Below are 26,416 nucleotides of genomic sequence, written 5' to 3' on the forward strand. Positions count from 1 at the left end.
AATTTCTTGGAATTGCTCCCACACTGTTCTGATTCATAGCCTTGGCCAAATTCCTAAATAGGTTCAGCATATAACAAGTCACACCCACATAATGCCTACACAAATGATGCAATACTGACAAGAAAACATGTTCACATGCTAGGAAGAAAAAAATAAGCTACTACCTTTATATTTCTTTGGTTGATGAACTGTGTAAATATCACAATTCAGTATTTTAGTATTAGGGATTTTAAAAAGTCTTCTATGATATTCTTGTTAAAGCAAAGTTCCTGCACATACAAAGCTGAGTGTTTCCTGAATTTCATAATTACATTGAGAATTTGTCAGCATGCTGCTATATTTAATGTGAAGATGCTATAAGACATTTCATTATGCTATACTGCATTCTCTTTTACAAAGGCCATGAGAAAAACTTCTCTGGTCTGTTTGATCTGTTTCTACGTTGAAGATACTGTCAAATAATCATATAATTAAATTTATCAGCTTCTTTATAATGGTTGCCAGAAAATTTAAATCTTCATTTTTGTCCCACTTCTAGATGTGTAGGCCCTTATGCCATGCATTTATGAACAACAGAACACATTCCTGGCTTCACCTAATATCTCCTCCTCTACTTTTTGGATTCCATCATCTCTTCTACTTATGTTAATTTTATGTTTTTACAATTCATCTATGAAATTGTTAAATGCTTTCTGGAAAAAAAGCTGGATATAAGTACACATATAAATAAACATATACATCAAATGACAAAACAATCTATTTATATAAAAACCCTGGGTGTAACGCATCATGTCCGAGGCTCGACCAACCGGAAGGAAGCAGTCCTGCAGGGGCCACCTTGTGCCAGGGTCCAACCCCAGCAGGTCCAAGGGTTCCCCAAAGGTGTGAACGGAGTTGGTGAAGAAGGAATGACACAGAGACAGCATTCAGTTGATCAGCAGCCTAGCCAGGATCTCTAGCCAAGTTCTGGTCAGGATCTCCAGCGAAGTTCTGGTTCGGTTCTCTCACTAGGTTCTCCAGCCAGGTTCTCCAGGTTCTCCAGCCAGGTTCTGTTTAGGTTCTCCAGCCAAGTTCTGTAGCAGGTTCTGTCCAGGATCTTTTGCCATGTTCTCTCGCTAGGTTCTGTCGCTAGGTTCTGTGTCTGTTGTCTTGTTACATCTGTATTTATACCAGTTGATTCCAATCCTATCAATCTCTATTTCAAAGGTTAGGGCGTTTCTTATCTCAATTCCAGGGAGTAACGATTATGTAGCTTAAGCATCATTGTTTATAGTTAAAGTGATTAACTACCTGCCTGGCACTTAGTTAAGGGGTTTTATTCCCTCCCTAACTTCAGGGGAAAATCTCTACCTGGGAAAACAACCTTTCTCGGAGAGGTGACCTTGGTTAAAACACATAGCGCCAAGAAGGTGAGCAAACATATTAAGAACAGTATGCCATATACGCCAGGTCCCTTGAAACATATGCTGTGCAGATGTTTCTTCCCTGCAGCGACTGTGTCAAGCAGCAAGGATGGACCGGCTCCCAGCAGCCTTGGCAACAGCTGCGCCCTCCCCCAGCTGTTTCCCCTGAGGGCGAGGTTTCAGGCAGGAATCTGCCTTCAGAGCATGGATGCACTGAGTCCTGGGTCACCCTGCCAAGGGCTGCACCCTTCCCGAGCTGTTTCCCATGAGGGCGAGGTTTAAGACAGGAAACAGCCCTCGGAGCATGGAGGCATATCTTTGTAAAGTTTTAATACATTATATTAGAGGTCATGGTGGTACTGTTTCACCCACAGCATCAACATGAATTGCTGCAAATTTACTTCTCAGTGTAAGAACCTTTCATTCCCAATATAAATTATCAATTCCATTAAATGAAACTTCAATTTCTAGACTCAATATAAACAGTGAAGTTGCTAAACTATTAAAAAGGCCCAACTTCTCATTATTGATGAATGCACTGTGACATCTAGTCATGTTATAAATGCCATAGACAGATTACTAAGAGAAATTATGAATTTGAATGTTGTATTTGGTGGGAAAGTTCTCCTTCTCAGAGGGGATTTTCGACAATGTCTCAGTATTGTACCACATGCTATGCGATCGGCCATACTACAAACGAGTTTAAAGTACTGTGATGTTTGGGGATGTTTCAGAAAGTTGTCTCTTACAACAGATATGAGATTAAAGGATTCTGCTTATAGTGAATGGTTAGTAAAACTTGGATATGGCAAACTTGATAGCAGTTTTCATTTAGGAATGGATATTATTGAAATCCCCTGTGAAATGATTTGTAATGGATCTATTATTGAAGCTACCTTTGGAAATACTATATCTATAAATAACATTAAAAATATATCTAAACATGCAATTTTTTGTCCAAAAAAATGAGCATGTTCAAAAATTAAATGAAGAAATTTGGATATACTAGATGGAGATTTTCACACATATTTGAGTGATGATTCTTTCACTGATTCCACAGATGATGCTGAAAATGAAAATTTTCCCATCGAATTTCTTAATAGTATTACTCCTTTGGGAATGATGTGCCATAAGTTAAATTGAAAGTGGGTGCAATCACCATGCTATAGAGAAATCTTAATAGTAAATGGGGTCTTTGTGATGGCACTAGATTTATTATCAAAAGATTATGACCTAACATTATTGAAGCTGAAGTATTAACAGGATCTTCAGAGGGAGAGGTTGTTCTGGTTCCAAGAATTGATTTGTCCCCATCTAACACTGGCCTCCCATTTAAATTAATTCTATGACAGTTTCCTGTGATGCCAGCATTTGCGATGACTATTAATAAATCACAAGGACAAACTCCAGACCAGTGGTTCTCAAGCTTACTAATGCCGCGACCCTTTAATACAGTTCCTCATGTTGTGGTGACCCCCAATTTCATTGTTACAAATTGAACATAATTAAAGCATAGTGATTAATCACAAAAACAATATGTAATTATATATGTGTTTTCCTATGGTCTTAGGCGACCCCTGTGAAAGGGTCATTCGACCCCCAAAGGGTTGAGAATCGCTGCTCTAAACAGAGTAGGTATATTCCTACCTGAACCCGTTTTCACACATGGTCAGCTATATGTTGCTTTCTCTCAAGCTCGAAGAGCATGTGACGTTAAAGTTAAAGTTCTAAATACTTCATCACAAGGGAAATTAGTCAAGCACTCTGAAAGTGTTTTCACTCTTAATGTGGTGTACAGGGAGATATTAGAATAAGTTTAATCACTTTATCAGTATTGTTTGCATCACTGTTGTTTTTATATCATGTTTTTGTTGTTTTCCTATCATGTTTTTGTTGTTTTTATATCATGCCTCTTTGTTGTTGCATCCTTTTGTTACTGTTTATAAATTTATATATTATTTTCATATACATTTTACTAATTTCCTTTCATCTCTCACACTTCTATTATAGAGAAAGGGCAAATACCAATATTAAGATATTTCCGCTAATTAATTCCCTTTTAATGTGCACAAATTTCATGCACTGGGCCACTAGTCTATTTATATAAAAGCCTAAGTGATCATCACAACCAAACAGGTGACCAAACAGACTGTGTGGGGCAACCAGGCCAGCAGGGGGGTTAGTGAGGAGCTACTAAATGACTGAGCAGCAGGCTGTGTGGGGCAACCAGACCAGCGGGGGGTTAGTGAGGGGCTACTAAGTGACTGAGCAGCAGGCTGTGTGGGGCAACCAGACTGGCAGGAGGGGCAGTTGGGGGAAACCAGGCTGGTGGGGGGGGGCAGGTGGGGGCGATCAGACCTGCAGGCAGAGGCAGTTAGGGGTGATCAGGCCGGCAGGGAGGCAATTAGGGATAATCAGGCTGGCGGTGGGGGGGGCAGTTAGGGGTTATCAGGCATTCAGGTAGGTGAGAGGTTAGGAGCCAGAGGTTCAGGATTGCGAGAGGGGTGTCTTATTGTCGTTTTAGGCCTGATCCCGGGGATTGGGCCTAAACCGGCAGTTGGACATCCTTTGAGGGGTCCTGGATTGGAGAGGGTGCAGGCTGGGCTGAGGGGGCCCTCCCCCACCAAGTGCACGAATTTTGTGCACCGGGCCTCTAGTATAGTATAATGACTTGAAATCATGAAATTTTTGCCTGGTATGATTTTATTTAAATTTATATTTAATCACTTATACAATCAGGATATGAAAGAACTTTATCTCTGTTTTCTAAAATTAATATCATAAATATGTAATGCAAAATAATTAAATGAATATTATATTTAAAAATGAAATAAAACTGTGCAAAATGAACATACCTATTCTACAGGTCAATTCTATAAACACCCCCCCTCCCCCGCCGACACACACACACACACACACACACACACACACACACACACTCTATTAAAAGCTCTTTCTAGTTTTACTCTTGCCAGAACAACTATTCAAGTCCTATTTCCTTGTCTTCACATATCTCTTGTACCAATTCACTGCTAAACTACAACCCAGCTTAATTTGTCTTTTTTGTGTTCTGGAAATGTTTCTCTATATTTTAAATGTTATATTAATATCACATATATATTGGGATATTTTAAGACAATTAATGTCTATTTTATATTCACTAATACTGCTTTTGCAACTCTTAGGCACACGCTGAATGTTCAATGTCTTTCTTTTAAAATGTTTCAGAATATGATAAATCACCACTGCTCAATGGCTTTACTTTTTTTCTTTGAAATTAAATCTCAGACACTTTCAAATTAGGAATTTCTCATTATCTTTCTCCCTTAAATTATTGTTGTTGTCGTTGTTTTCCTAAAGGCTGTTAGTGCATGTATGCAATGATTTTCATGTATTAGATGCTAGGTGCACAAAAGTCAGGAACCAGACCTACATATTTCTTTTCCAAAAATCATATGCCATCGAGTATTCAATAAACAATTTTAGTAATGAGTTTCACAGATTATCTTTCTCAATTTTTATTTCTCTCTTAAAATATAAGATTCTTGAAAGGAAGGATTTTGACTTAATTCACATATCCCTTAGTATCTACCCTTGCTATACTTTACACACATACTGCTTTAGGAGATGATAGATGAATTCATGCATTTATACATGAATTGATACATACATTCTGACTTCTATGATAGAGCTAAGGAATATAGATTAAGTCAGCAGTAGAGAGCAAGTTGTGATCATGTTAGCCTGTAAACAGGAAAACGTCAACCTTTTTTTTTAAGAAAAATTAAATTACCTTGATTTAGGCAGCTAATAAATACCATGATATATCTTGCCCTAGAAAAATGAGTGAGTCTAGAGCATTTGAAAACTGTTATTATATGGGAAGTATAAATAAATGGGACTAAAAATACAACAGAAATAAAGTTAGTAAAATTAGGAAGTTATCTTTGTGTGCATCCTTTGACAAATCTAGAAAAGACACACTTAACAGATTTCTAGCTATGTGTACACTTTTTTTGCTGAATGTTTAGAAGAGAAGCAAATGTGGAAAACAGCATTCATTACCTTTCCAAAGGATCCCTGACCAAGAACCTTGAGCAACTCAAACTGTGCAGGGTCTGCTTTCTCATATCCTTCCTTAACATGATGTGTAATAGGAATTTCTTTAACTCCTTCATCCTGTAAAAAGAAAATACAAATAATATTCATATCCAGTTGCAACATATTCTGATAAGCTTAGAGTCAGGAGACATACCAGAAATAATTTAATACCCAACTCCTTCAATCTAACATAGACTTTTATGGGCTACTGGTATCCCCAATTCCCTGTTTTCTAACACATAGAGCTTCATCACTATCATCAGCCCCATTATATAATTTCATGTAAATAAAAGCATATACCTGTTCTTGCGCCAGTACTAGGCTGCTTTGAGTACAGTGGTTTTGTAGTATAACTTGATATCTGGTATTGTGTCCCCCCAACTTCATTATTCTTTCTCAAGATTACTGCAGCTATTTGGGGTCTTTTTCTATTCCATATAAATTTTTGGAATATTTGTTCTAGGTCTGTGAAATAAGCTGTTGGTATTTTAATATGAATTGCATTGAATCTACAGATTTTTTGGTAGTATGGCCATTTTAATGATGTTGATTCTATCAATCCATGTACACGGTATATTCTTCCACTTGCATATATCTTCCTCTATCTCTTTTTTCAAAATCCTGTATTTTTCCCGAATACAAGTCTTTTGCCTCCTTGGTTAAGTTTATTCCTAAGTATCTTAACTATTTTGTTGCAATAGTAAATTGGGTTGTTTGTTTAGTTTCCCTTTCTGAGAGTTCATTATTGGTGTATAAAAATGCCATAAATTTCTGGGACAATAGGGTGGTCAAGGCCTGGTGGGGGAGAGGGCAATGGGGGAAAAAGGGGTCATATGTAATACTTTAAACAATAAAGATTTAATTTTTAAAAAGCATATAAAATCTATGCTTCAACTTTCCCTTCCAACTAAGTACAAGGAAAATATAAACAAAGTGTCTTAAGACACTCACCATCATGTGACTCATGAGGTGGATGCAAAGAAAGTCAAGAGATAAATATATTTTTGTAAACTGTGGAGCATGGGAAATAAATGTGAACCTCCAGCTTCTCTTGAATAGTATTTCACTATTCCCTTTTAATTAGTCAGTGATATATAAATATTTGTGTAAAACTAGTCACATCATTAAAAAAGAACCTGGCATAGACACACAATCTGCAAAGCCCAAACAAATGTTTCCAGGCCATAACCCTATTTTTATTAAAATGTTATATATAAGTTATATGCCAGATTTCCTAACACTTAGATAAAGCAGAAAGGAAACTACCCAGAGAGTGTTTCTTCTCTTTGATGTAGGACTCTACTCATCTGTGAAGACTGCACTCAAGTGAGCTGCAATGCTAGTCCCTAGAGAGACACAGTAGCTAGGATGAAGAAAAAAAATCCTCAGATGTATTACATATCACAAAACAAGAGCTGAGATATATTATCCAACATTCTCACTGTATAAAGGAGAAAACTGAGATTTAGAGTTTAAGGTCACATGACTAATTTATCACAATGCCTACATGTCTCAATAGCCTTCCACTACAGGGTTGGGACAAAAGTAAGTTACAATTTTTCCATAAGGAAATTAATACAATAATTAATAAATAATAATACAAGAATAAACTCTGTGTTTCACATACAGATATAAAACTACTTTTGCACAATACTGTACCATGTTTTTAATAGAAGTTATTGGGGTATCAGCATGGATGAACCTGGAGATACTATGCTAAGTGAACTAAGCCAGGAAGAGATAGACAAATACCACATGATTTCAGTTATATGTGGAATCTAATGAATAAAATAAACAAACAAAATAAAAGGAGACTCATAGATACAGAGAACAGACTGACAGCTGTCAGAGGGAATGGGGTTGGGGAGCTAGGTGAAATAAGTGAAGAGATTAAGCAAGAAAAAAATATATATATATGTAACACATAGACACAGACAACAGTGTGGTGATAGTCATGGGGTGGGGAGTGGGTAGAGGTGGGCAAAGGGCAAGCAAATGGGTACAGAAAGAAACTTAGCTTGGGACAATGGGTGCAGATGCAGTGTGCAGATGACGTTTTACTGACTTGTATATTTGAAACCTGTATGTTTTTGTGAACAAATGTTATCAATCTGTATTATATTAATTGTGGCCATGATGGCAAGAATGTTATTAATAAATTTACCCATTAATTAATGGACAAACCAATAGGGGCTCTGGCCAAATTGAGCAAGAGTTTAGTCTCAAGTAAGCTATGTTTCAAAACAGCTAAAATTACTTGTGTCACATAGGTAGACAGACATTCATTCTCTCAAGAGGGGCATCTAGGCAGAGAAATTTTAGCTTTAAAGTATTAGGAACCAGTCAGAAATGAAAAATCACCTCTAAAATGATGAGTGTGAATGTTTTTCATATATCAAAATAGCATTTCACTGGCCCTTTTAAATAGCTAGGAGAGTGATTTTCCCCTTTTGAATAAGTCTTTTTTTTTAAGTGAAGAATCTATTTTGATTTCACCTTTTATTTCTTCTTTGACCCTACCATTTTCTTTTTTTAGTAGTATGGTCTATAATCCCCACATATTTGTTTGTTTTTTTACTTTCTTTTTGCCACTGATTTCTAATGTTAAAGCATTGTGCTTTGAGAACATGCTTTTTATGATTTCAATCTTCTTAAATTTGTTGAGACAAGTTTACTGACCCAATATATGGTCTAACCTTGAGAGTGTTCCATGTGCACTGGAGAAGAATGTATAATCTTATGTTCTGAGATGAAAGGCTCTGTAAATGTCAATTATGTCCACTTGGACCAATGTGTCATTTAAATCCAATATTTCTTTACTGATTTTCTGTTTGGATGATCTATATAGAGCTGTCAATGGGGTATGTAGATCCCCAATTATGACTGCGTTTTTGTCTGATTATCCCTTTAGTTCTGTGAGTAGTTGCTTTATACATATAGATGCTCCATGATTAGATACATATATATTAAGAAGTGCTATGTCTTCTTAATGTAGTTTCATCTTTGTCATTACAAAATATCATCTTTGTTTCTTGTTACCTTTGTTATTTTGAAATCTGTTTTATGAGATATGAGTATGGTTACACCTGCTTTCCTGTGGATGCCATTTGCTTGTAGAATCATTTTCTACCCTTTGATTTTAAGACTAACTTAGTTTTTTGTTAGTTTGTTTTTCACCTTAGATGTGTTTGGTTTTTTATCCAATCTGTTACTCTGTGCCATTTTATTGTTGAACTTAGTCCATTTACATTTAGGGTAATTATTCATGTACTAGAGGCCCGGTGCATGAAATTCTTGCACTCAGGGTGGGGTCCCCTCAGCCAGGCCTGCACCCTCTCGTAGTCCCAGAGCCCTTGGGGGATGTCTGACTGACAGTTTAGGCCTGCTCCCCATGGGACATCCTTAGTGCTCCCACCATCGCCACTGCACTTGCCAGGCTTCTGGCTGAGCAGCGCTCCCCCTGTAGGAGCTCACTGACTACTAGGGGGACATGAGAGATACATGTCAAGAATGCCTTCTAAAATTATAAGCATAGGACTTAAAATAATAGGAAATCAGTTTTTTAAGGTACATTTTCAGGTAAATGTAACATTTACATATCTGGGTAATATAGATATAAATCAATTTAGAGACAATATATTGTTGTCTTTGTGCTAATGGAATCAATCAAAAATCTAATAGTTAAATGAATCTTCTTTTGAAATTCCTAAAATATTGGTAGTATTAAAAATATTTATTTTATTTCCAGGCATAACCACCATTCCATAGAAACTTTAAAAGTAAATGTAAATGGACAATAAACTAACAAAATAGAATACATCTATTTTAGTTTTAATAACATAAATAATTAACTCGTACCAGTCATCTATTAAAGAAAAATCTTAACGTATTTTTTCTAACATAGACATTGTTGGGAACAATAGAGGACCAGGTGGTAAAATATGATATCAGATATCTTTCATTAGTGACCTATTACTTAGTACTTCCCAAATTGAAGGCTGTCTTGAGAAGTGGAATGATTCCTCATAACAACTCTTTAACATATTAAAATTATATTAATAATAATCCAGCCTTGCTAATTGTGTGATAGATATACATGTAATTTTGGAGGCATTTTATTTAATTTTTCTTGTTTTAACTAAAGAAAAAAGAGCAAATGACCATGAAAGTCTAAAGCTACAAAAATTGAGATGGAGGGAACTGGTTGTCTAAATTAGTCAATTGCAAAACATTAGGCCTCATATGCAATAACTGAAGTTCAAATTTAAAAAACACTTTTTAAAGAATCTATACATCATAAAAGTTTCTATAATCCTCTATTATTTAAAACAAAGACAACCACAAAAACACATACTTTCCAGAATTACATTTGAATAAGCAACCACAATCAAAGCAATCCTATATATGAAAACATGAGACAAAGGAATTATAAAATTATATGGTTAGTGTTTCTTAGAACCCATTTCATTTAACTGTCACAAGTACCTGACACAGTGAAAGTATTGTTTTATTTTAATTTTTCAATTACAGTTTATATTCAATATTATTTTTATAAGTTTCAGGTGTACAGGTAGTGGTTAGACAATCATATACTTTAAAAAGTAGTCCCCCTAATATTTCAAGTGTCTACCTTAAATGTACATAGTTTTTACAATATTATTGACTATATTCCCTATGCTATATTTTACATGACTGTGACTGTTTTGCAACTACTAATTTGTACTTCTTAATCGTTTCATATTTTTACTCAGCCCCCAACTCCTCACCTATGCCACCATCAGTCTAATCTCTGTCTCTATTACTCAGTTTCTATTTTTTTCATTTATTTGCTCTTCAGATTCCAGTCATAAGTGAAATCATATGGTATTTTTCTTACTCTTTCTAACTTATTTCACTTGGTATAATAATCTCTAGGTCCATCCATGCTGTCCCAAATGGTAAGATTTCATTTTTTTTATGCCTGAGTATTATTCCATTGTATATATCTACTACAGCTTTTATGGAAAACAGTATGGACGCTTAACAGAAAATTAAAAATGGAACTGCCTTATGACCCAGGGATTACACTTTTGGGTATATACCTGAAGAAACCCAAAACACTAATTCAAAAGTACAGCGAAAGAACAATGTTGTAAGTTTAGATAACTCAGGCCACAAACTAAATCAAAACTTGACACCCCTTTTTAACAACTGAAGGTGATTGCCTAATGTAAATCACATTAGCATCTAACATGAATTTTAGTTTTACAATTAAAATTGTACTTCCTGATTCATATTTTATTAAAATTAGACAGGCAAATATTTAACAATAACCTTATGATTATGTATATGTGTTCATGTTGGTTACATATATATATATATATATATATATATATATATATATATATATACTCATGTACATGTTTTTTCCTTCATACTGTGATGTGGGACATGGTATTTCTCTGTTAATTTATTAATATTGACACACACCCTTCCCAACTACCTTTTGCATTTCCTTACACTCTAATCTTTTATAAACTAGCAACATAATTATTACTATGACTTTTAGTGCATATGATCTATATATAAAGCTCTAGATGATAAATATTTATCTAGAAAGAAAAATACAACATGATCTCACTCATTTGTGGAATATAATGAATAACATAAACTGATGAACAAAAATAGATCCAGATACAGAGAAGCATCGAACAGACCCTCAAACCTCAGAAGGAAGGCAAAGGAGGATGAGAGGGTGGGTAAGAGATCAACCAAATTACTTGTATGCATGCATATAAGCATAACCAATGGAAACAGATAGTAGGGGGGTAAGGGAATATGCTGGGGGGCAGAAGCACACAGGGAAAGGTCATTGAGGGGAAAAAGAGACATATGTAATACTTTCAACAATAAAGTATTTTTAAATACTATATCTGAGGTTCGTTCCAGTTTAAAAAAAACTATAATTCTACAAAAGTATCCACAAAAATGAAAATTATAAAATAACAACATAAACAGAGATGGCTACCTTAGTCAGATCCTCCCTAAAATCTTAAGATCACTCTTCTGTAAATCTATATCTTGTAACATGAGAGACTAGTACATAGGCCTTGCATAGAATAACCTAATAGTTATGCATTCTTTAAAACTAGTGAGGAATTTCCAAAATAATTTAGATATAATCCTTTTTGAAAGCTAGCAATAAATTTTAAATGACCTCAGGTTTTCCTTGTAGTTAAATATTTCCATATTACATCTTCTTTCTACCCTAAAGTTGAATACAATCTTATTTAGTTTTTATTTTTCACTTTTTGTTGTATTTCCCTTATGTAAGTATAGTTAGTATATGATATCATATCAGTTTCAGGTGTACAATATAATGAATCGATATTTATACACCTTACAATGTGATCACCACCTCCCTGAATTTAGTAATCATCTGTCACAGTACAAAGCTATCACAATATTACTGATTATATTACCTTCAATTTTTTCGCCCATCTTCCTACTCATTCCCTTTTGGCAACCATCAGTTTGATCTGTTTCTATGAGTCTGTTTTTGTTTTGTTTGTTCATTTGTTTTGTTTCTTTAGAGTCCACAGATGAGTGAAAATGTAATTCAGAGAATTATGTATTTTAGTAATGTAGTTACTCATATACTGGCAGGTAAAAATTTCACCCATTACACTCAAAATTTCATGGCATGCAAATTATACCACAATAAAGTTGTCTTAAAAATCCATGTGTACCCTGGCCAGTATGGTACTGTTAGTTGGGCATCATCCCATACACCGAAAGGTGGCGGGTTTGATTCCTGATCAGGGCACATGCCCAGATTGAGGTCTCAATCTTTGGTAGGTGATGTGCAGGAGGCAGTTGATCAATGTTTCTCTCTCACATCGATATGTCTCTATCTCCCTTCCTCTCCTTCCTCTCTCTCTAAAAAATAAAAATAAAAATTTCATGTACAAGAGTTTCTGACAGGAAAATGTGTCTTATATTTTGGCCTGCTATTATTTTGTTAATAATTGGATTTGTTTATTATTAATGTACCTGAATAAACTTTAATTGACAAAAGATTTTCTCGTTTCCCATTATTCTTTCCTTTAATTCTAAAATGTAGCTTAGTAAGTTAACATGAGTACTCACTTGGCAAGAATCTGCTTCTCCCTCTTCCATTGGCTCATCAACCATTTTAAGATTATTTACCTGCAAAATATTATTCAAAAACTTAAGTTCAAGGGTACTAGAACAAGAGTAATAATTTTAAAAAATCTAACCTTAGGCATTTCCCTTCACAAGCAAACAAGATCCACACTTACTGAAACACAAAAGGACAAAGGACACAAGAAGGTAATTAGAAAAGAAGCATTATTAATACAGTTTCCATATAGTCATTGAGAATACTTGAATTTCAGTGCTATATGTTTCATTTCATATTGGTTAGAGCTTTGTTATGATTAATGAAGATAAACTAAACATATGACATGTACACTCATTAAGACAGTCCCCAACCAAATATTTATGAGATGGGGTAAAATGCCACAGAAGAAATTTACGGTGTGAATATATTCAAAGCAAGTTAGGATGGGAATAGTTTTAATTAATTACACTGCTGTGAATCCCTTCCCTTTAATTCAACTTTATTAAAATCCGAGTTACTCTATAGAAGAATAAACTGTAGAAGTAAAATGTAAGTGGCCATGGGAAAATTATTTTAACATACAAAGCACAGTAGATAATAATATTTACTCTTCAAACATTACTTCAAGAAAGAGTAAGTATAGAGGGCTAAGATCAAGAGTCTGCTATCTGTTTTATAAATGAAATTTTACTGGAACGCAGACACATCCATTTGTTTCCATATTATCTATGGCTGCTTTCTCAATGCAACAGCAGAGTTGAACAATTGACAGAGCCTTATGCATGCAAAGCCTAAAATATTTACTATTCGACACTTTACAGAAAAAGTCTACCAACCACCAATCTAAGATGTTTGAAAATTAAGCAACAGGAAGATGATCTAGAAAAAAATAATTTTCAGCAATTTCTATTTATGAGTCCACAGAAAAGTAAAAAATAAAAATAGGAAAGTAAAGTATATAACCTTTGGCGACAGCCACGATGGAATAAACCTATCTTGCCTATTATTATAAACTGAAGCCTTTAGACAAAACACAAAAGGGATCTACCTAAGTACTCTGAAAATTAAACAATAACAAGCAGTTTAAGGAGGGAGACCAAAATTTGAAGAATAACAGCAGTGTAGTGAGTTTCTTGAGTTTATTTTCCACCTTTATCTCCTGACTTTGATCCAAAGAGAGACTGAGTCACAACACTCTACAGTGAGAATAAGCAAAATTTTCAAGAGAAATTCCACTTTCTGAACAGAAGACTACGGAAAGATACACTTTTGAGCAGATGAGCATAAGAATCCCAATTTTTATTTTTCCAATTTTTCTTTTGACTCCCAGCCCTGCTCCAAGGCAAGCCCCAATCAAGAGAAGACCTATATACTTCTAGTCAGAGGAACCAAAAAAAGAGGCCCATATAATAAGAAAAGTATGAAGGTAATCACTGTTATTGTTTTATCCTCTCTTTCACTTCAGTCCAAGGGTATCCCCAAAAGTTCAGAGTTGTGTGACAGCATGAGAGGCTAAGACCCTTAAAGAAACTCACATTTTTGGTCAGAGGAACAATCATAAAGGACCCATGGTAACTGGAGAATCCATAGAAGAAATTATGGGGAGATTAAAATAGGAGGAGGAGATCCCCTAATTATATGTATGAACACAGAAGTCCTAGTTCCAACAACTGTATGGTTATATAAATTGTGTTTCATTAAAGCTGATTTTAAAAAATGAATGAGTTTCCAAAATGTAGTGAAATATATAAATTTACAGTTTAAAGAAGCTCAATGAACACCAAGAAGAATATAATCAAAGAAAGCCACCCCAAGACATTTCTTAATAAACTCTAAACCAAAAGGAAAAAGAGGAAAATATTGAAATCAGTGAGAGGAAAAACAACATGTTACATAAATATCAAATTAAGTAACTACAGATTTCTCATGAGAAGTCATGGAGGTTAGAAAACCATGGCAGAATATTTACCTGAGATAAATATAAATTTATGTTAACACAAAAAACTATACATGAATGTGAATAGCAGCTACGTTCATAAATATCAAAAACTGGAAACATTCCAGATGTCCTTCAACTGGTAAGTAGATAAATAGAAAACCATTCATCAATTAAAAGGAAAGGACTATTGATGCTTGTAACAAAATGGGTAAATCTTAAATGCATAACAGTAGTGCAGTGAGTTTCCTGAGTTTATTTTCCACCTTTATATCCTGACTTTGATCCAAAGAGAAACTGATATTTCTTAAATATTGTAAGAAAACAAATACATGACAATGAAAAATTCAAAACTATAGGGAAAATTTTCACATCAATGATTTCTAGGCGAAGGGGGTAAAAGGAGGAGAATACTATTCAGCAATTAAAAGAAATGATCTATTGATGCATTTAACAACATAGATGAATCTCAAATACATTATTATAAATAAAAATAAAACAGTCTGAAAAGACCACATACTCTATGATTCCACTTATATGTCATTTTAGAAAAGGTAAAATTATAAACTATGGAGAAGAGATTAGCAGTTGCCAAAGGTTTGGCCTTGGGGTATGGCTATACTACAAAGATGCAGCAATGGGAATTTGGTAGGGACTATTCTGTATCTTTTTTTCTTTTTTTATATAATTTATCTTTATTGATTAAGGTATTACATATGTGTCCTTATTCCCACTTTGCCCCCCAACCCCCCACTCATGCCCTCACCCCCCTGGTGTCTGTTTCCATTGGTTAGGCATATATGCATGCATACAAGTCCTTTGGTTGATCTCTCCCCCTCACCCCCACCCTCCCTTAACTTCTGTCTGAGGTTGACGGTCTGATCGATCGATGCTTCTCTGTCTCTGGATCTGTTTTTGTTCATCACTTTATGTTGTTCATTATATATTCTGTATCTTGATTATGTGTTGTTGACATAACTCTAGGCATTTGTCTAACATCAGAACCATACATGAAAAAGAGTGAATTCACTATACTAGTAAGTTTTAACATAAATGAATTAAGAAGTAAATTACGGTACCCAGCATTATTTATTTGACTAGCATCTTTCTTCTAAAAACTGAATGAGGACTAAATAAAGTCACCAATAATGTCTATTTTGCTAATTGATCCATCAGTCCTTATCTTATTTGATCTTGCTGTATCAAGCCAAAGTTGAACAATCTCTCCCATTTGAGTCTTTGGCTTCTGTGATAACATACTTTCACTTTCTTTTACTCTAATTTCTTTGCTCTTTTTAAATATCCTTAAAATATTTTAGATTCTCAGGAAATAGATTTTTGTCTCCTTCTCATCTCATTCTACATTCTTTTCCCAGACAGCTAATTTATCAACAGGACTCACATTTACTGAGATTTCTCTTCTGAGCTCTCAACTCATATATCCATCTTCCCAACTGACATTTACACTTGCTTATCTCACATGTCTCTCAAAAAATAACCAATACAAAAAGGAATTTGTTAACCCCTCAAACACACACACACACACACGAACACACGAGCGCGCGCATATGCTTTCCTCCAGGGTTCCCAATTTCAATACATAGATAGCACCATCTACCAACTTACCTAAAAAGCACAGATAGACTGGGGGATTAAAAAAAACTGTGATGGATTTATCATTAACATATAGGAAAAGTACAATAAATAAAACAGTCCACAAACCAATATTAACATAGAATTCTGATCATTGAAATGTCACTACAAAATGACTCTCAGGAAGACACACAGAAAAATATAATACTTGTTTTCCTGTTACCTTAGTTACTATTCACTTCCCATTAATACCATCTTAGGACCAATTTATCATAAACTGTGGGTCTGAAGGAATTAGGAATAAAATGAGTCTAAATGAGCCAAATAAGTCACTGTATCCTAAAAATCATTTCAATCTACATAAATAGCCTTTAAAAGCAGCCATTCCATTAGTCCCACCTCAACTACATTTAACAAGGTACCAGATTGTCATCAAAATACTCATTCCTATAGAGGATCTCAGTATTCGCTGATATTTACTAAAATATAAATAATTTTTACCTGTATGAAAACAAATTATTTTCAGAATTCTATGGGACATTAAACATTTATTTCAAAAGTAACATTTATCATTTGAATAGAAAAACAGACATGCTGATTCCCCCAATTAAGTGCCAAATAGGGAAAAATTATTTCCTATAGACGACTCTGGAAAGCTGATGAACAGTTATAAAGGTAGTAATAATTTACTCAGATACTCCAAAACCCAAGTTAACAGACTCTTCTGTTGAATAATTCTTTAAAATTATTTTCATCCTCTCAGAAAATAATGAAATAGATGACTTTAATAATGTCTTGACAAATAGAAATACTGAAGTGTGTTGCTATACTCACCTGATCTCAGAAAATCACATGGGTCATCACAAACCTGTCATTTTCTTACTACTAATGACAAAAGCAGCTCAATGCAGAAAAGTGAACTGAGAAAAATATATTTTCCTCTTATATCCTTAAAAATGGAGGTGGTGTGAAAAAATGAACATAGTAAGTACATACAGTTTTATAAAAAAGTTGTTATCTGGCCACAATAACGCTATTAAGCATACACCTGTTGCTCTGTATTAAACTCAAGATCATTTAACAGAGCTCATAGCTTGGTGCTGAAAGATATACTGAAGAAGGAGGTGAAGAGATAAATAAGAACAAGGTACACAGTAAGTGAGAAGAAATATGGGTGACAAATTATTAACCAAATGTATATAAGACACAAACCCTCACAACAAACATTATAAACTTTCAAGCAGTCTCCAGGATCCCCAAATTCCACCTAGTAAACAAAAGCACTATATTTATAAAGACCCACATGTTAGAAATGTTTAAGAAGTTCACATCTAGAGGAAAATTTCCCTCTCCAATGAGCTTCACAAGTTAGCCACTGACAGATATGGAAAGAAGAGTTCTATTTTTTCACTTCCTTTAACTACAGCAAATTAGACCTAAACATCCAGGTAGATTCACATCTGCCTAGAATAAAGGTTTATGTGCATACATTGAATTAAGCCCATGACAAAATGAAAGAATCCTCCAAGTTCACCAATAAAGCAGACAAATCGTAAAATGGGCCTGCACAATCCTCATCTCTTGTTGCTCATGCCCTTGCATAATCCTCATATCTTTGAGTGTGGACTGCACCTGTGTCTTGCTTCCGATGAACAAAATATTGAAAAGGGGATGGGATTTCATTTCTATGTTACCTTATATAACAACAGCCTAATATGTAAATTGTCCAGTCATCCAGTCATCTGTTCAACCAATCAAAGTGTAATATGTTAATTATATGCTAAGGCCGCTCAATGGCTTGCTATGATGTACACTGACTACCAGGGGGCAGATACTCTGACCAGTAGGTTAGCTTGCTGCTTGGGTCAGGCTGAATGGGACTGAGCCAGACAGGCCGGACACACCTGGAGTCCTCCCGTGATCCCTCCCTGGCTGGCCACCCTCCCGTGTCCCTCTCTGACCCTGATCATGCACCAGTGGGGTCCCTTGGCCTGGCCTGCATGCTCTCACAATCCAGGACCCCTCGGGGGATGTCAGAGAGCCACAGGCCAGGCCAAGGGACCCAACTGGTGCATGAATTCGTGCACCAGGCTTCTAGTGTTATATAAGACTCAAGAGACTCTCTTTACTGGCTTGATTGAAGTGGCTGAAGAATCCCACATGGCATGGCAGCCTCTAGGCATTGAGAGCAGCCTCCAATTAATATCCAGCAAGAAGCCAGGGTCCTCAACACTACAACCACAAGAAAAGGAATTCTTCCAAGAATCTGAGGAATTTTAGAAGTAGATTCTTATCCAGTCAGGCCTCCAGAAATAAATGTAGAAGAGCTGAAACTTTGATTACAGATTATGGCACCCTAAGAAGAATATCTAGTTGAGCAATGCCTGAAGTCTTGACTCATAATAACTCTGAAATAATAAATATGTCTTAGTGTAAGCTGCTAAATGTTTTATAATTTGTTATGAAACAATGGGTAATTAATACAATCATTACTATTGAACAAAAGTGTGATTTTAAATTATCCTCTAAAATGAACTTTCTGAAAAAATTATAATTTAATACTTTTAGAATATATCTTTTCTTATTAAAATCATTTCTTTGTTCTCATTTGATAGACATAAAACTATAAATTTACATACCAGTAAATGAACTAGGAAAAATAATCAAATAGAGCAAATTTCCTGTTAAATAAAGTATAATAGGACTACCCAATTAATTTTGGTTTTAATTAACTTAAGATTGAGCAGTTCTATTTTCATCTTTTATCCTGCTTTATGAAAAAATTCAATTACTAATTTAATAAGCACAGCATATAGAACATAACATAATGGTCCTTCAACAATCAGAGATATTGAGCTACCTTTTGGACATGAGTTACCGACGATGCAGATCTGTTGGTAGAAATTCAGCAGAAGATAAAGTATAAATTCAATGTACACTAACCTACAGGGTATCCTGGGATTTGCTTTTCAAATAATTCTACCACAGGTGAGGGCTGGGGAAACTGGAACCTTTATACACTGCTGTTGGCAATGTAAAATGTTACGACTGCTACCAAAAACAGTATGCCCATTTTCACCACTCTTATTTAGCATAGTTCTGGAAGTCCTATCCAGAGAAATCAGGCAAGAAAAAGACATAAAAAGGCATCTAGATTGTAAATGAAGAAGTATAACTATAACTCCTTGCAGACGACATGGTACTATATATAGAAAACCCTAATGTCTCCACCAAAAATAAAAATAAAAATAACAAAGATCAGAGCGGAGATAAATGACATAGAGACCAAAAAAACAATACAAAAGATCAACAAAACCAAGAGCTGGTTCTTTGAAAGGATAAACAAGATTGATACACCTCTAGCCAGGCTCACCAAGAAACAAAGAGAGAGGACCCAAATAAACAAAATAAGAAATGAAAGAGGAGAAATAACAACAGACCCCACAGAAATACAAAGGATTGTTAGAAAACACTATGAACAACTCTACTCCAACACACTAGACAACCTGGAGGAAATGGACATATTCCTAGAAAAATACAACCTTCCAAAACTTAACCAGGAAGAATCTAAAAATCTCAATAGGCCAATAACTATGGAGGAAATCGAAGCAGCAATCAAAAAGCTTCCAGCAAACAAAAGCCCGGGGCCAGATGGCTTCACAGGGGAGTTTTACCAAACAGTCAAGGAAGACCTAAAACCTATCCTCCTCAGACTATGTCAAAAGATCCAAGAGGAAGGAACACTTCCCAGCTCATTCTATGAAGCCAACATCACCCTAATCCCAAAACCAGATAAAGACAATACAATGAAAGAGAATTATAGGCCAATATCCCTCATGAACATAGATGCCAAAATCCTCAACAAAATCCTAGCAAATTGGATCCAGCAGTACATTAAAAAGATCATACACCATGACCAAGTAGGATTTATCCCAGGGATGCAAGGATGGTACAATATCCGCAAATCAATAAATGTGATACATCACATAAACAAATTGAGAGAAAAAAAACACATAGTCATATCAATTGATGCAGAGAAAGCATTTGACAAAATCCAACACCCTTTCTTGATAAAAATCTCAGCAAGATAGGAATTGAGGGATCATACCTCAACATAATAAAAGCCATGTATGACAAACCCACAGCCAACATCATACTCAATGGACAAAAACTAAAACCATTCCCCCTAAAAACACGAACAAGACAGGGATGCCCCCTCTCTCCACTCCTGTTCAACATAGTACTGGAAGTACTAGCCATTGCGATCAGACAAGAAGAAGAAATAAAAGGCATCCAGATTGGAAAAGAAGAAGTAAAACTGTCCTTATTTGCAGATGACATGATACTGTACATACAGAACCCTAAAGACTCCATCAAAAAATTATTAGACTTAATGAATGAATTCGGCAATGTAGCAGGATACAAAATTAATGCTAAGAAATCCATGACATTTCTTTACACCAATAGTGAACTTACAGAAAGTGAAACTACCGAAGCAATCCCATTTACCATTGCAACAAAAAAATTAAAATACCTAGAAATAAACCTAACTAAGGAGGTAAAAGACTTATATGCCAAAAACTACAGGACACTGAAAAAAGAGACAGAGGAAGACATAAACAGATGGAAGAATATACCGTGTTCATGGATTGGTAGAATCAATATCAAAATGTCCATACTACCCAAAGCAATTTATAGATTCAATGCAATCCCCATTAAATTACCAACGGCATACTTCACAAATCTAGAACGGACGTTCCCAAAATTCATCTGGAATTAAAAAAGACTCAAATAGCTGCAGCAATCCTGAGAAAGAACAAAGTAGGTGGGATCTCAATACCAGATATCAAACTGTATTACAAAGCCACTGTTCTTAAAACAGCTTGGTACTGGCACAAGAACAGACATATAGATCAATGGAATAGAATAGAGATCCCAGAAATCAACCCAAACCACTATGCCCAATTAATATTCGACAAAGGAGGCAAGAGCATACAATGGAGTCAAGACAGTCTCTTCAATAAATGGTGTTGGGAAAATTGGACAGATACATGCAAAAAGATGAAACTAGATCACCAACTCACACCATACACAAAAATAAACTCAAAATGGATAAAAGACTTAAACGTAAGACAGGAAACCATAAAAATACTAGAGGAATCCACAGGCAGCGAAATCGCAAACATATGCTGAAGGAAATTCTTCTCTGATAGTGCTCCTAGGGGCAATGGAAACTAAAGAGAAAATAAACAAATGGGACTACACCAAAATAAAAAGCTTTTGCACAGCAAAGGAAACCATCAACAAAACAACAAGAAGACCCACTACATGGGAGAACATATTTGCCAATGATACCACCGATAAGGGTTTAATTTCCAACATTTACAGGGATCTCATGAAACTTAACAAAAGGAAGATAAACAATCCAATAAAAAAAATGGGCAACGGACCTAGATAGACACTTTTCAAAAGAGGACATACAGAAGGCCGAAAGACATCTGAAAACATGTTCAAAGTCACAAATTATGCGAGAGATGCAAATCAAAACGACAATGTGTTATCATCTCACACCTGTCAGAATGGCTATCATCAACAAATCCACAAACAACAAGTTTTGGAGAGGATGTGGAGAAAAAGGAACCCTTCTGCACTGCTGGTGGGAATGCAGACTGGTGCAGCCACTGTGGAGAACAGTATGGAGCTACCTCAAAAAACTAAAAATGGAACTCCCATTTGACCCAGTGATCCCACTACTAGGAATATATCCCAAGAAACCTGAAACGCCAATCAGAAAGGATATATGCACCCCTATGTTCATAGCAGCACAATTCACCATAGCTAAGATTTGGAAACAGCCTAAGTGCCCATCAGCAGATGAATGGATTAGACAACTCTGGTACATATACACAATGGAATACTATGCTGTGGTAAAAAAAAAAAAAAATGAACTCTTGCCTTTTGCAACAGCATGGATGGAACTGGAGAGCATTATGCTAAGTGAAATAAGCCATTCAGAGAAAGATAAATACCACATGATCTCACTCATTTGTGGATTATAGAGAACAACATAGACTGATGAAAAGGGACAGACTCAAACACTGAGAAACAGCGATCAGGCTATCAATCCCCAGAAGGAAAGTAGGGGAGGGCGGGGGTAAGGGGAAGAGATCAACCGAAGGACTTGTATACATGTATATAAGCCAAACCAATGGACATGGACAACAGGGGGATGGGAGCATGAGTGTGTGGGGCGGGGGGGGGGGGAAGGGGGAGGTTGGGGGTTAATGGGGGAGATGAGGACACATTTGTAATACCTTAACTAATAATAAAAAATAAATAAAAATAAATAAAAACTATTGGAAGCAATAAACAAGTAGTAAACTTTCAAGATACAAAATCAATGTACAAAAATCCACTGTTTTCCTGTATGCTAACAATGAAAATTCAGAAAAAAAGAAATGAAAAAATCAATTCTTTTGCTAATTGCAACATCTACACTAATAAAAGAGAAACATGCAAAGTAACCATCACTCCACCACTCCACTACACCACCAGCCATGTCCACCAGCCAATCAGAAGCAAGTATGCAAATTAAGCCAACTAAGATGGCAGTGGCCACAGAGCTGGAGCGAACAGGAGGCTTGGGTTGCCCCTGGAGATGGAAGAAGCCAAACTTCCTGCCTGCCCTGGCCAGCCATGGGCTCTGCTCAAGGCTACAAAGTTTCAATTATAGAAGATAAATAAATCCCAGATACCTGCTTCCAGCCCACCCTGGCCTCCGATCAAGGAGGCGTTGAAAAAAGAAAGGAGAGGCTGGGAGTTTGGGTTAGCGGGGGTGTGGCCAGCCTGAAAACGGCCATCAGTCCCTCACCCCGACTGGCCAGGCACCAAGCAGGACCCTCCCCACCCTGAAGGGGCTGTGTGCAGCCTGAAAACGGCCCTCAACCCCTCACCCAGGCTGGCCACACCACCATGGGGTGAGGGTCCCCACTGGGGGGCTTGGCCAGCCTGTAAACAGCCATCAGCCCCTCACCCAGGCTGGCCAGGCACCCCACTGGGACCCCCACCCTGATCCAGGACACACTTCAGGGCAAACCAGCCAGCCCCCACCCATGCACCAGGCCTCTTTGCTATCCTATATAATAAAATAGTAATATGCAAATTGATCCAACAGCAGAACGACCAGGGAATGACTGGTCGCCATGATGTGCACTGACCGCCAGGGGGCAGACTCTCAATGCAGGAGCTGCCCCTGGTGGTCAGTGCGCTCCCACAGGCGGAGCTCCACTCAGCCACAAGCCGGGCTGACCTCAGTGATGCTGGCGGGAGCCTCTCCCACCTCCTCCGCAGCCTAAGCCACAGTCAAACATCCTGTGAGGGCTCCCAGGCTGTCAAAGGGATGTCTGACTTCCAGCTTAGGCCGGATCCCCTGGGGAACAGGCCTAAGTCAGCAGGTGGACATCCCACAAGGGGTCCCAGGCTGTGAAAGGGCACAGGCCAGGCTGAGGGACCCCCCCCCCAAGTGCACGAATTTTTGTGCACTGGGCCTCTATTAAAGAATAAAATGCTTAGTAATACACTTAACAAAAGAGGTAAAGGACCTATATACAGAAAACAACAAAGTATTAGTAAAAAAGATAGAAAGCCCTGGATGGTTTGACTCAGTGGATAAAGCGTCAGCCTGCAGACCAAAGGTCCTGGGTTCAATTCTGGTCAAGAGCACATACCTTGGTTGCAGGTTCTTCCCCAGACCAGGCCCTGGTCAGGGTGCATGCAGGAGGCAACCAATCAATGTGTTTCTCTCACATCGATGTTTCTCTCTGTCTCTCTCCCTCTCTTCCACTCTCTCTAAAACACAAAAAAATCAATGGAAAGATATCCTCAAGTGAGAATAAGAGAGAGAGAGAGAGAGAGAGAGAGAGAGAGAGAGAGACAGTGAAATGGAAAGATAATCCGTGTTCATGGATTGGAAGAATCATCATAGTAGATAATGATTTGATGCAATCCCCAATAAAATTCCAATGACAGTTTTTGAAGAAATAGAACAACAAAAAACCCATAAGATTTCTATGGAACCACAAAAGGCTCCTAATAGCCAAAGCAATCCTGCACAAAAAGAACAAAACCAGAGGTGTCGTACTACCTGACTTCAAATTACATTACAGAGGACCATAATCAAAACAGTATGGTATCAACAGAAAAACAACACACAGACCAATGGAGCAGAACTGAATGCCTAACAGAACCAAAGACATATAATGGAGAAAAGAAAGCCTCTTCAATAAATCATGCAGGGAAGATTGAAAAGCCACATATGAAAGAATGAAACTAGATTGTAGTCTGTTCCAATTATACAAGAATTAATTCAAAATGGATCAAAGACCTAAATATAAGATCTGAAACAATAAATTACATAGAAGAGAATACAGGTACTAAACTTATGGACCTTGGTCTTAGAGAAGATTATATAAATTTGACCCCAAAGGCAAGGGAAGTAAAGGCAAAATAAATGAATTAGACTATATAAAACTAAATAGCTTCTGCTCAGAAAAGGTAACCACCAGCAAAACAAAACAAACAAACAAAAAAAAAAACAACCAACCAAATGGGAAATATTTGCAAACAACAGCTCCAACAAATGGTTAACATCTAAAACATATAAAGAACTCATACAACTCAGCACCAAATAAACAATCAAATTTAAAAAGGGGGCAGAGGACCAAAACAGACAACTCTCACAAGAAGACATACAAATGGCTAGTAGATATATGAAAAGAGGCTCAACTTCACTAGCAATTAGGAAATGCATATCAAAACTGCAATGACGCACCATCCCACAATTGTTAGAATGGCTATGATCAAGACAAGTGTTGAAGGGGTTGTAGAGAAAAAGGAACCCTCATTCACTGCTGGTGGGAATGTAAACTGGTACAGCCACTATGGAAAATAGTATAGTGGGTCCTCAAAAAATCAAGAATAGAGTTACCATATGACCCAGCAATCCCTCTTCTGGGTATCTACCAGAATATTTTGAAAACATTTAATAACAATGGTATATGAACCCCTATGTTCACTGCAGGACTATACCTGGTGACCAAGACATGGTGACAACCAAAGTACCCTTCGATAGAATATTGGATAAAGAAGTTGTGATGCATACATACTATGGAATACTACTCAGCCATAAGAAGAGATGAAATACTGCCAACAACATGGATGAATATTGAGAACAACATGCTAAGTGAAATAAGTCAGATGACAAAAGTCAAGAACCTCCCAACCAGTGCGGCTCACTGGTTGAGCATGGACACATGAACCAAGAGGTCACTGGTTCAATTCCTAGTCAGGGCACATTCCAGGGTTGCGGGCATGATCCCTGGTAGGGGCATGCCTATAGATGATGTTTCTCTCTGATTGATGTTTCTATCTCTCTATCCCTCTCACTTCCTCTCTCTAAAGATCAATAAAAACATATTTTTTTAAAAAAGTCAAAAACCATGTGATTCCATTCATATGTGGGATATAAAACTAAAACTCATAATCTCACAGCCACAGACAACATTATGATAGCTACCAGAAAGAAGGGGGTGTGGGAGTAGTAAAGAGAAAAGAGGATCAAATTTATGGTGACAGATTATTTGACGGTGGGTGTTGGGAACACAATGCAATATAGAGATTATGTATCATATACAAGTACATATACACTTGAAACCTATAGGATCTTAATATCCAGTGTTACCCCAATAAATTTAATTAAAATTAATTAGATTTTTATATATACAAAAAGAGTATCATGTTGGCCTAGCAATAAAAAACAAACTAAAATTATCTACTCAATGTGATTGTAATTGTCACAGTACACAGAGAATATTGCTTCACTCAGAATATATTAATAATTTCCTAACACTCAAGCTGTAATTAATTTTAACTTATTTTTACTTCAATGTTTGTTGTATCCTTCTAAACTTAAAAAAAATAGGCCAACATAATAAATTCTAATTTTCCATGCTTTTTGAAATTAAGAACTTTATTGACAGAACTTATGAAATGCAACTCCCTGAAGGCAGGAAGAACAGTGCATTAGATTTTAAAAGCTGTTAATCTTAAGAGACTAATGAGTAAAAATAGTTAGTTCAGCCCAGCCAGCATGGCTCAGTGGTTGAGTATTGACCTATGAAACAGGTCATGGTTCAATTCCCAGTCAAGGCACATGCCAGCGTTGTGGGCTCAATCCCCATAGGGAGCATGCAGGAGGCAGCC

General features: G+C 36.4%; 1 protein-coding gene across 3 annotated transcripts in view; it reads right to left on the reverse strand.

The window, feature by feature from the left end:
• The window catches only part of RPS6KA6 (ribosomal protein S6 kinase A6), a 207,397-nt gene that overhangs the window by 152,460 nt on the left and 28,521 nt on the right, over nucleotides 1–26,416 (reverse strand). For all 3 annotated transcript variants that reach the window (XM_059678455.1, XM_059678453.1, XM_059678454.1), the window contains exons 2-3: nucleotides 12,633–12,692; nucleotides 5,469–5,582 (exon numbers count right to left, since the gene is read on the reverse strand). In XM_059678455.1, coding sequence (XP_059534438.1) covers nucleotides 5,469–5,582; nucleotides 12,633–12,692 — 174 coding nt within the window. The remainder of the gene's footprint in view (nucleotides 1–5,468; nucleotides 5,583–12,632; nucleotides 12,693–26,416) is intronic.

This window comes from Myotis daubentonii, chromosome X (genome assembly GCF_963259705.1).
Source record: "Myotis daubentonii chromosome X, mMyoDau2.1, whole genome shotgun sequence".
NCBI classification, from domain to species: Eukaryota; Metazoa; Chordata; class Mammalia; order Chiroptera; family Vespertilionidae; genus Myotis; species Myotis daubentonii.